Source organism: Triturus cristatus, chromosome 3_1, assembly GCF_964204655.1.
Source record: "Triturus cristatus chromosome 3_1, aTriCri1.1, whole genome shotgun sequence".
NCBI lineage: Eukaryota > Metazoa > Chordata > Amphibia > Caudata > Salamandridae > Triturus > Triturus cristatus.
This window is the reverse complement of record NC_140583.1, coordinates 1,061,129,923-1,061,142,134: the sequence shown is the minus strand read 5'-3', so window position 1 is coordinate 1,061,142,134 and position 12,212 is coordinate 1,061,129,923. Positions and strand designations below refer to the sequence as shown.

General features: G+C 48.7%; 1 protein-coding gene across 18 annotated transcripts in view; it reads right to left on the bottom strand.

The window, feature by feature from the left end:
- The window catches only part of PHLDB1 (pleckstrin homology like domain family B member 1), a 390,210-nt gene that overhangs the window by 128,799 nt on the left and 249,199 nt on the right, over positions 1–12,212 (bottom strand). For all 18 annotated transcript variants that reach the window (XM_085645850.1, XM_085645851.1, XM_085645853.1 and 15 more), the window contains 2 exons: positions 3,571–3,891; positions 1,500–1,640 (listed from right to left, as the gene is read on the bottom strand). In XM_085645850.1, coding sequence (XP_085501976.1) covers positions 1,500–1,640; positions 3,571–3,891 — 462 coding nt within the window. The remainder of the gene's footprint in view (positions 1–1,499; positions 1,641–3,570; positions 3,892–12,212) is intronic.

The following is a 12,212-nucleotide window of genomic DNA, read 5'->3' as shown; positions in this document are numbered from 1 at the left end:
AACTGAGGGGTCAAGTGTCTGGATAAAGAGATCTAATGCTTTAATCGTGTCTGACTCCTGCCCACTCCTAACTGGCCTAGAATAGATATTTATTATGGCTATTTTTGGTGTGTCCAGGGGTGTCAATAACACACATTGGACATCAGAGGAGTTAGTTGGTATTTGAGTAGCTTGGACGCCCAAGTGGGTGCCTATCCAAATTGACAGGCGACCAGAAGGGCGGCCTCTGCCACCAGATACTGCCAACATATGAATAGTTGCATAACCTGGACTAACACTCTCCTCTAAAGCCCAAGTTTCCTGGATCAGGCAGATATCATGTGCTGCCATAAAGGAGCCCCAGTCAGGATTAGATAATTTGTTTTTTAAACCAGCAACATTCCACGAAAGGATTTTTATAGTGCCATCGACTACCTTACCAGTGTCTTTTGAGATTCCTATTGCCATAATGGAAGAACTATCGCAAATGGGGGACGCTAAATGAACTTTCCTCTCCGGTTTGTCTATATTACGTGCTTCCCCCCCTACAACAGACACTCCCCGCGGGAGCCCCGCATCCCCCGAATCACTCCCTCCCGCCCAGCCCGAAGAACCAGAAGGTATGCCCTCTGCAGAGATAGGGGTTTTAGTATTTCCCTCCAGTGCAGTTAAAGGGGTAGATGTTTCACTATTGTAATTCTGGACTAGCTCCTTGTCATGTGGGCGTCATTCAACCTGGTTCAGTGCACTAAACCTATTTCTATGCACAAAGGAAGACAGAGGGGGATTATAGGCATAGAAGTCCACCCAGCTTGTTTGCCCCTGGTGCATTCCAGATGAACAACCATTTCGGCCCTCGTCATATTTAGCACTTTTACAATGAGCTGATCTCAGATGGAGCACGGGATAAAAGTATGACAAGTGGAGGGGGAGGATTTGAGTATTTAATCTAAAGGGGGAAAAACCACAGATGTACTCAACGGCAGCAGTATCCCTAAAGTTTATTACTACACAATTCCCTGCAATAGTTTTGGGACCCTTCCCAATCCAGTCTATTCGTCTTACAGAGAGTATTTCCCCAGAAATGTATGAGGGGAGAGGTCTGTTTATATTAAGCCACTGGATACACTTATTTTTTAACTCAGTATGGCTTTCATTTTTTCCCTGGGTTAAAAGTGGTACCCCCGTTAAAACTACAACGTACGGTAAAGACTCTGGGGGAAGGTTAATAGTTTGCAGCTCCGATGGGATAGCTATGAAAGATGGATTTATATTTGTTGGAACCAGGACATCGGAGGACCTCCTTTCCAGTCTATATCTTTCACATCCTGTCTTCTCATCAATACATATCAAGGATCCAAAGATTGAAAGGTGTGTCTTTAAGCATTTCTTATTCTACCTTCCTTGAGTACTCTAAGGATTTAAATATATTAATGAGTACTACTAGGAACTAATTAGTCATTACTCCATCACGTGGGTGGCAGACGACAAGTGAAATGCTACCCCTCCCAGATACTCACCTCTCGGGTCGTCTCCTGCAGTTGTTGCTCCAAGTCCTTCACACGTCCCTTCAGCTCATCCACACGGCCCAGGACTCGCACACGCTCCTCCTCGAGCACGGAGGACTCCTTCTTGGACTTGATGCTAGGCGAGTCTTCATGCTACAATGGAAAATGACTGATGACTTAATGGAACATTTTTACATATACCAAGCAGACAATGGAGTGTATATGTGCCAATGAATCGCAAATCAAGAGGGCGCACACCACCAACTAAAAATCCCGTAAACTAAGATGGCCAACAAAATACATCGACATTTATCAATTAAACATCATCCTAAACATGGAGCCCTAAGGATGCGAGTTGCAATCCTTTCTCATTATTTCTCAGGATTTTGCTTAGTTAAAATTATGTCCCACAATATTTTCTTTACCATTTTTGTGGATGAATATGGTACGATCACGTTTCTTTACAATCATTAATGAGAAATAAAATGTTTGGTTTATTCTGTTGTACCTTCATTACACATCAAATAGACAGCAACCACTTTCCCCTCTCTATCGCAAAATATTAAGAGATTTTCTGATGTTTGGAACGTCATTGTAAACAACAGTGGGAAAAGTTTCCTCGTTGTCACTGACTGTTCTATTTGAAGAATCAATTACAGTCCTAAGTATGTGTTGGAAGCAAAATAACAATCCAAGAAGCGGCAGTGCTATGAACCAAGCGGGTAAGTTGGAACTACTAATCCATTCTAGGAAAGAACAAAGTAGTGTACAAAGTGAAGTCTCATGGTTCAAAAGTATTTACCTGGGGCCCGTGGGAACACTCCAGTGGATGCTAAAACAGGAGTTCTGTGAACAGCAGAATTAACACGGGGACAGCATGAGACTCTGTAGCTCTCAGAGAAACATTTACTCGTGTTTTTCCTTGCTTCCGAGGGGGTGGAGAGGAAACTGGAAAATGAGATTAGCCCTTTTTAAAGAAGGAAATTGTTGGAGCTCTTCCTTAAGCATGAGGGTGTATGCATGAATATTGAGTCGAACTTCATTGAACCCGAGAAACATCTGAAGGGAGAGGCTTTGTGGAACAAACTTCTTTCAGATATTTGCCACGTGACACGATGTGACTTACTTAATGGACACATTTCTCCACCCAATTTGCAACTCTATCAAAAACACATTAGACATGTTGACCCTTTACATGGTGCGGATCGAGCCAACCTGCCCTGGTTCATGGTTATGGTTTCTGTGGTTCTGTGCTTCGTTTACAATGTTTTTTTTTTAAACTATAAATGCAAAAATTAAAAACGCTTGCTGCATATTCAAAGACTGTGTTGATGTTAAGGAAGAGACACAGTAACGCTTGAACTTGTAAAAAAAAAAAAAAAAAAAAAAAAGCTGACTGGTGGTGAAATGGTAACTGGTGAGAAAAGAACCTTAAAATAAATAAATAAATAAATAAAGGAATGAGCAATGTGGCTGTACTGAGGCGTAAAAGATGTTCGTGAAGACAGGCTGCCTATAGAAAGATGTCTGACAGGCCATCACCTCGACCTATTATTACACCAAGGTTTCAAAAATATGCTGGATTCTGAGCTAGGGCTTCATGTCAAAATACTTTCATATTTTCACTATACTAATTCACTACTAATCCTTTATGGGTTCCGGAGTAGCATGCTACTCACCGAAATTGCACTTCAACACCTTATCAGGGGTAGCAAGCGCTATAAAACCGCAAACCTTTTTCCCTCACTATCCTTCCCAATCTGAATAACAGATTAACATATCCACCACTCAAATTGCTTTCATAATTCACTATACTAGTTCACCACTAATCCTTTAAGTGTTCCGGAGTAGTGTGCTACTTGCAGAAAAAGCGCTTCGACGGCTCGTCAGGGGTAGTAATCGCTATATCAATACAATACAATACAATACAATGTCTGATTCGTACATATCCCTCCACTCTTAGAGCAGGAGGGGCGTGTGCTGGGACTCGGGCACAGACCTGACCATCTACCGCTGAAGCCCGAGTTTCAGCACACATCATACGAGGCAGGACGGAATGTCAATCACCGGGGAATCTAGTTACCTCTTGGTGTGTGCTCTCGGTGCTGCTGCACTCTTCCCGGTGGTTCTCCTCGTCAGATCGCTCCGCGCTCTCCCGCTGCCTGTGCCCTCCAGCATCTGGGGCATTCCTGGGGCTGGGGTCCCGCGAGGCCCTCCCTATGGCTGCTAGACTGGCAGCTTCCCTGGAGGGCCTCCTGCTAGTCCGACCAATGGTGCCATCTCCAGCGGGGGGAAACATGCGCGTCTCCTCAATGCGCAGGGGTTCAGAGGGCTCGGAGGCCCCGCCGTCCGTCTTGGTGTACTCGGCGCACAGGTTCAGGATGGTCTCCAGGCGCTGGCGTTCCTGCGGAGGATGGAGGGGAAATCAGGTCAGAAATGAAGCAGCAAAAGTGGATTTTCTCACACGCATGGCTACCACCAGTATACACAGCAAAGGGCAAAGACCCCCATTCACCCCAAGCCTCAGAAATGTTGTTATGGACGGGACTGCAAGAGACCACGCTATTAGCTACAGCTGCCACACAAAACGTATGACTCCTGGGTGAATAGACCCTCATCCATCACTGGAACTCTACTTGCAGGAATTTCATGGACTGTCCATTGCAAGTGAACGTTGCTACCTCAAGGGGGCACTAGAGCACAAGAATTCTAACAGGCGCATCATGGATAGGATGGGGAAAAAAGTTACTTGCCTGTAGCAATGGTTTTTAGGTCTAGCCTAGCGTTGGCAAGATTTAATGATTTAGGGTCAGTGTCAGTATCTGGCTTTAAGCCCCGCCCCTCTTTCCCATTGGCTGGCGTCACCATTTATACTAAACGGCGGCCAGCCATTGGGAAAGAGCACTTGCTGACGTACAAGTTTTCTCTATTTGAGCCGTCGCACTTGGACTGGCTCACTTGACTTACTGTCGTTGCAAAAGCTTTGTATTCTTTATGGGGCCATGTGTTTCAAACACATGGCCCCATAAAGATAACAAACCTTTCACAAAGGAGGAAAGTGAAAGCGGAACGTGCTTGGATAAGCTCGTGCCGTGGCTGTGAGTGACAAGTCAATCCAATGGCTGCGCTCCGAGTCGCGCTTCTCCGTTGAAATGGATGTGTTGCCTCATAACGCAAGCTTTTGGAAAGAAAACTCTTATCTGCGGACTCCTGCTGTTGCAGTGTCTCGTGTCAGAGGTCTGCCCCCCGCCCTTGCCACTCTGTCTCCGGCGCTCAATTCGAGGCCAGCCACACAGTGCCTGCTCATAGACCGTCCGCTTCCACGTGAGGGTCTCACGCAAATGTGCCGGGAAGCTGTGCTGGGAAAAGAGAGCCGGAAATCAGGGCCTCTGTTTAACCTCGATACACTGGCAGGGCTACTTTTAAATGGCAGTCAGGAGCGGTGTGAGGTCTGGGTGTGAATAATTATTTCATATGTTTGCTTTCACATGCGTGTGTCTTCGTTTGCATGACTGAAACAGAGGTTCGGCAAAAGTACAGTAAGGTGAACCATTGCTCTTGCATCTAGTACTGACCGCCCCCCCCTATCCCTCCCTCCGTCGTGCTGGGATCCAAAATAGCCCTAGCTCAAATGCTCAAACCAGCCACACTCTCCTCTCCTCTTCACTCAGTCTCTCTCCATCCACTCAGAATCGGTCTCTCTATCTCCTTCTCTCGCCCCCATTCTCCATGTCGGATTGCTTTCTCTCATTCTCTCATCTCTCTGTTTTGTCACCTTTGTTCCGTGCATTCTTGCTACATTTTTTCCACTCTGTTTTGTACCATTCCCTCTTTTGAGAACTTTGCTATCTGCCCCGTTTTTTTGCTGTTTTGCTCCTTTGTGTCCCGATTGTGACCCTTGTTTATTATTACTGTTCTTTAATCGCACGTTAGCACAATTCAGCTTCCTGCTTAAAAATGTTGCTTGGGAGATGGGCATGTGTGAGGCGCACATAGTTAACGTTTCTGCCTCCACACAATCAAGAGGCATTTAAAGTGAGCCACGGCAGAGCGGAGCCTTGCTCGTCTTATAATGTTACCTTATGCCCAGGTCCACAAGGCTGCAAGATCCCACATAACCATTCGTGCAAATAGCACCATATATAGTGTTTTACACCCCACGTTTGGTGTGGGATGAGCACGTAGATTTAGAAGTATGCATGGCAGAAATATACCCAGGTACTGCTTTTACCGGTTTGCATTTGTTAGCGCGCTTAAGGTGTTAAATGCCATTTACACGGTTAGATTATATACTGACATGCGTTTAGTTCAAATCATGTATTTTTCTTTAGCACGTTTATGCTGCCTGGACGAATGTCATCTTGTATACTTGGTGCCATGCAAAACTTTCCGCCAAGGCTTTAAACACCACCGCATTAAAATTCAAGATGAACGCAGCCTATCACTTCTTCCCAGCTAGGCTTCCCTGTCAGCCTTTGAACAAACATCTAATAATCATGTTTGTCCTCATATGGGAGATATTCACAAGCTATAAATCATCCAGACATCACATAGGTTTCGTGTGTGTATGTTTAAAGTGTCTGATGATCCGAAAGTTCCTGAAAAGTGTATTCTTTATCGAAGTAAACATTGCGGCATGTTTCTAGGCAAACCAGACCATTCATTTGCATTTCAATGGCTGCATGGAATACCGCAATGCACGTGCAGGGGGGAATTAGGAGAGGAGGGGGTGGGCGGGGGTCACTCGTATGTTGATTTGTGGTAATTCATGGCAAACGTTACGTCAAACTGGTCAGGGTATGCATTGAGCGAGACTCCACTATGTTGTAAAACAGTTCGCCAAACTAAATATTTTTGTTGTTTTTGTCAATGCAGACCGCCAAAGAGCAATGGCCAAGCCAGAAGGCTGGGCAACTTAATTGAAATAAGCGACCTATTGGATCTGTGGCTCTCTTGTTATCCTCCAGAGTTTCTGTTTATGATGAGACGTGCGCCTCCCCCCACTCACCCTTTTGAAGCCACCAGACTGCCTTTTTAGGTCTCGGGACCATCCGGTCTGCCGAAGGCAGAACCGTAAGTCGAGAGATTTAATGTTTTGGAGAAGAGGGGCTTGAACCCGCCCCTCTTCTCCCCTGTTCTCCATTGGCTGGCCTCTTCAATGCTGGCCAGCCATTGGAGAAGAGGTCTTGTCAATCCGATCAGGCCCCGTCCTTTTCGGATCGGGGGGGCGTGTTTTTTGCAGAAAGTCTCATCAGCAAAACACGCCCCCGAATCCGAAAAGGACGCTGCGTTTCTCCGAGGCATTTCTGCTCTGCCTCGGAGAAAGGCGGTGGTGTCTTCCGGTGCCCTCGTTACACTCGCTGTGTGTGAGCCTGCGTTATCATTAGTCCATCGTCTATGTTAATTCTTGTTTTAATATGTAATATGTGCCTCTAACGTTACGTAACCTAGCCATTTTACATTACTTCAAATAGCGTTAAGACGTTCAATATGAATAAATCGGAAATTACGACTAGCAGCATGGTGCCCACTGCTGCCGCATTCAATTGTTTTAGCGCCGTTCTAGTCTTTTATGAGCTCCCTGTGGACTTCGCATTCTTGCAATTGTCACTTCCGCCGAAGTGATCTCCTCTCCCTTTGCTCCGGAAGTGCTGTTGGGCTCCGGTTGCTGCACTACGTTGCTGGGCAGGGTGCAGTCACAGCGGGCGTCACAGGTAAGAGGTGCGTGCGCAGTGCCCGGTCAGTGGGTAAAGGTGCATCCTTGAACGGCGTCGCACTGTACTGTGGCACCGGGGAGGGAGGGTCGGCTCTGCTGGAAGAGGCCTCCAATCTTTGAGATAGCACATCACTGAAGTTCGTAGCGCCCGAATACCGGGCGTAGCTGAGCCCAAGAGGGAACGGAAAGGGTGGGAGGGACTGTAAGAAATCTACAAACTACCCCGCTCGCTACTACAGGACATACTTAAAGTAGAGGGTGCCCAACCCGCTTGAACTTGATTGGTGTCAACAGCTGCTGTGCGCAGTCATTAGCTGATCGGAAGAGGAGAATGATACTGCAGAACCACCAGAGAGCCTCCTTGTCGACTCACCCCTCCTCCACCCAACCCCCCCCCCCCCCATCCCTACACACTGCCCAGTGATTTGGTGGAACCGTGCGCATAGTGAGCTAGATCTATTTAGGTAAACGTTGAATAGGGAAGCAGTGAGGTTTATGACGCGGTATCCTGATATGACCTCTTCCCAGGCAGGTTCATAACAGCCAGGCTCCTGGACATCAGACACGATGGGATATATTCATTGAAGTGCCCAGGCCTGCGGCTCATAGCTGTGTTTGTGTTCGTTCTGGTTTTTACCCTGGCGTTAGTCCGTTCTTGAGAGTGGAGGGGTGACTGAGAGATGTGTTGGCATGGTGCCACGATGGCCGCTCGGGGGACTCCCAGCCTCAGCCTGCTCTGGCCACATGCATGTAAACGTCTGCAGAAAGGCTCTGGTCTTACAGGTCAGACATCACCGGAGGGCGGGGGACACTCCACTGAGGCGGTACCGGGTGGTTTTCAAGTACTGCATGCAACATCTCTAGCAAATAAAAGCACTTCTCGTGGCACTGTCGGCCCCCTGGTTTCCCCCAGCACCCTTTAGCGACTAAAAGCCCTTCTTGTGGCACTCTCGGGCCCCTGGTTTCCCCCAGCACCCTTTAGCGACTAAAAGCCCTTCTCGTGGCACTCTTGGGCCCCTGGTTTCCCCCAGCACCCTTTAGCGACTAAAAGCCCTTCTCGTGGCACTCTCGGGCCCCTGTTTTCCCCCAGCACCCTTTAGCGACTAAAAGCCCTTCTCGTGGCACTCTCGGGCCCCTGGTTTCCCCCAGCACCCTTTAGCGACTAAAAGCCCTTCTCGTGGCACTCTCAGGCCCCTGGTTTCCCCCAGCACCCTTTAGCGACTAAAAGCCCTTCTCGTGGCACTCTCGGGCCCCTGGCTTCCCCCAGCATCCTCTAGCTAGCATGCACACGCCGGTGCTGGGAGGTGAAGACGTGTAAGGGCCGATCGGTGCAGCACTAATATTGTGTTGTTGTTTTTTCAAGCAGCTTCGAGGCATTCCAAGTTTGAAGGAATACCGGCTCCGTCAGTTATAACAAGCATTTACAATGCAACGGTCTCGGCATTGGCAAAGTTAGAGCTATTGGCATTGCTCATGACATTATTTTTGTTGATGTTTTTGTTTTTAAAACATTTAAAGAAACGGCATTGTCATGAGCAATGCCAATAGCTCTAACTTTAACAATGCCGAGACCGTTGCATTGTAAATGCTTGTTCCCTTCACTTTCGTTCCGTTTGCTGGACAAGGCAGCAAAGCGCCCCCTATAACTTTCCCACATCCGGGAAGATACTAGATTTCTTGTTTTCCCAACGGGTAGCAGTGAAAATTCATTATTCGCTGCTGACTTAACACCATTCAACAAGCATTGAAAATGCAATAGGTCTCACCTTTTATTAAGTTAAAGCCATTTGCTTTGCTAATGGTATGTATAGCAAATCAAATGGCTTTAACTTAATTAAAGGCGAGACCTATTGCATTTTCAATGCTTGTTTACCTTAAGACTTGTGCAATTCAGGACACAGTGCTCATACTGCCACCTAGAGGTTGTGATCAGAGAAAATCACTAAATGGAAGGATGATGCACTGCCTATGAATTCGGAACGGGCTCATGCTGTAAAAGAGTTACGTATCCGGTTGCAGTTTAATGCTGTTGCGCATTCACAAGCTATGCATAACTCTGCAGTCTACTAGTAGGGACAGGAGCCCACACGCCCTTATTGATGCAAAGCGTGCGAGTCTGCATTACGGTCACACATTACCAACATTACCATCCTTCTCCGTCTTCCTCGTCACAGTCCCCAAGGAGAACTCGTGTTCCAGGCACAGCATTCACCCATAAATTTAAAGGTCCTCACCCAATATGGCCGCCTGGCAGGAAGTACCTGCCACCTGACCTATAAGGGTGGGACCAACACAGGAAACATTCTGTTTTTTTCTCTATGTTCCGGCTGGAACACCCATTTACTGAACGAGGCGGTTTGTTATCCACCAGCTCGGTATGTATATTTTGTTTTTACTTTGTACCGGGGTCTGCTCAGCATCCCCGTTTATTTGAGCATTAGCCGCTTGCCTGGGGCGGCAGTTTTGCTTGACGCCGCTCCCGCGCCGAGCGATGGGAGCGGCTGCCTGTCCACTTGTGCCCAATTTGTTTGAATGCACTGCCGCGGTGAGCGTCTGGGGGTGTGGCTGTGCTGGGTTGTGGCATTTTACCGCTCCTGCGCTTGAGCGTTCAGGAGCGGTTGGTGCTGGAAGTTCAGTTTCACTCAGTCCTTATGGGCTAACCTGCTGTCTCCGTCCGGCTCCTGCTGCGGTTGTGCTGCCATATGCCTGCTCTTGTCGTCCTTGCGGGGCGGTCCCAGGGGCATTTTTAATCGTTTCCTCAATTAGGGGGAGGGGCCGGTTGCTTAGCAATGGTGTATTCACCCCTTTAAGGCTTTCCCCTCCTTCTCTCTTGTGTGTTATGTCAGTATGGAGGGTAAACGCTCAGGGAAACGTCCTTGTCGTTCTTCTGGTTCAGATTCGGATCCTGTGTCCCAGCAGCCTGTAGGCATGGACCTTGATTTACTCCAGTCCATGATTATTAGGGCTGTGGATTCTGCCTTTGCGGCTCGGGATGGCCCGGTGCTTCGGTTTCCTAGGGGTTCTTCTCTGCATGAACCGTACTCTGATGGCTCGGATGAAGAGCTGTGTGGACGCTTTGTTAAGGGCGCTGAATTAAGGGAGGTTCTCACCCACTTGAAGGACTATTTGGCCTTCCCGACTGTTGCTCCTCTGGCCGAGAATAATTTCTCCCAGTACCGTCGTAGGGAGCCTGACGCCCTTCCTGTTCACAAGGCGGTCAGGGGTCTTGTGTCTCGTGAGTGGGCTGATGTTGAAAAGACTGGTTTCCCACGGTTCCTCGCCAAGAAATATCCTCTACAGGACTTTCTGACTGAGTTTCCTCCTAACGTTAAGGTGATTTCTCTCATGGTGGGTCTGGCGTCCAGTGGTTTGATTATTTCTGAGGACGCCTCTCCTAGTGATCCGGTGGATAAGAGAGTGGACGGTGCTGCTAAGCGGGCCTATTCCGCTGCTAACTTTTCGATCCGGGCTGGGGCTTATGCCTCATATGTGGTCCAGTCTCTTCTTCATGATTTTCAGGTCCTGCCTGAGGCCCTCCAGCAGGGGGATGACGTTAATCCCCGTCTGTCCCTTATGGAGCAGCAGGTTAGTTTGTTATCTGACATCACTTAAGACTCTCTGTCTGCTGCTGCTGCCATTTCTGGCTCCATTATATCTGCTTGCCGTAACAACTGGATGCGTTCCTGGAAGGTGGACGCTTCTCAAAAATCTCTTCTATCCCGCTTGCCCTTTGATGGAGCTAAATTGTTTGGGTCTCGGCTTGAGGATCTCCTTAAGAAGTCTGTGGAAGATCGTAAGCTTCTGACGCCTCTGCGGCCTCCTCTGAGGGGTCGGGGTTTTAGCTACAGGCGTGCTTTTGGGAATCCCCCGTCTGCTGTGAGGGGTTCCTCCCAGCCCTTTCGCAGGAGGGGTCGTGGCCATGGCACCCCCTTCTCTGCCAAGTCCCAGCAACAGCCTGCTGGTGCTGCCCTCCCCGATGCCTCTGCCAAGTCCGGACTATCTCGTGGTTGGCGGCTGGCTTGGACTGTTTTCTTCCGCTTGGGCTCACGACGTCACCGATCCCTGGGTTCTTCTGGTAGAAGGCTATTCTATCGTCTTCTCTTCTCCTCCACCAGATTTTGTTGTTCCCACTTCTACTCCTCGGAATCCTATGCGGCTGCTGGGTTTGCGACAGGGGATCCAGGATCTTCTCCGGAAGGGCGCCATTGTGCCTGTTCCCAGGCCGGAGATGGGGCAGGGTTGCTACTCCCTGATGTTCCTGGTGCCAAAGCCTTCAGGGGACTTTCGCCCTATCTTGGACCTCAAGGCCATGAATCTTTATGTGCCTTAACAGAAGTTCAAAATGGTGAGTTTACAGTGGATCCTGCCCCTGGTTTCCTCTGGGGCCTTTCGGTCGTCCTTGGACCTTTTGGATGCTTATTACCATATCCCTGTGCATCCCCTCTCCCAGAGATATTTGCGGTTCTTTGCCCTGGATCAGCACTTCCAATTTGTGTTCTCCCCTTTGGGTTGGCTTCTGCCCCTCGGGTATTTACTAAGGTCTTGGCTCCCCAGGTGGGTCTTTTGCATGCTCTAGGGGTGCTATTGTTTCCTTACCTTGATGACTGGTTAATATCTTCCTCGTCTTTTCTTAAGGCCCTGGAGGATGTGGCGCTGGTGCGGCTTTGCCTGGAGTCTCATGGGTTCCTTGTGAATGTCAGCCAGTCCCACCTCATCCCTTCTCAGGAACTTCAGTTCATCAGAGCTCTCCTTAACAACAGGTTGGGGTTGGTGTTCCTGCCTCCGGATCGCAAGCTCCGTCTGCAGTCTCATCTGGAATCCCTCCGGTCGACCTCTTCTGCCTCCGCACGGACCTGGTTGCAGGTTCGGGGGCAATGTATGCCTCTCTCTTCCTGGTCCCTTGGGCTCGCAGGCACCTCTACCATCTGGTGTATCACCTTCTGTCCCTCTGGGATCCGGTGTCCCTACGAGGCCTCTGTTCCTGTGACTCCAGCCATTTCTCTCCTGCT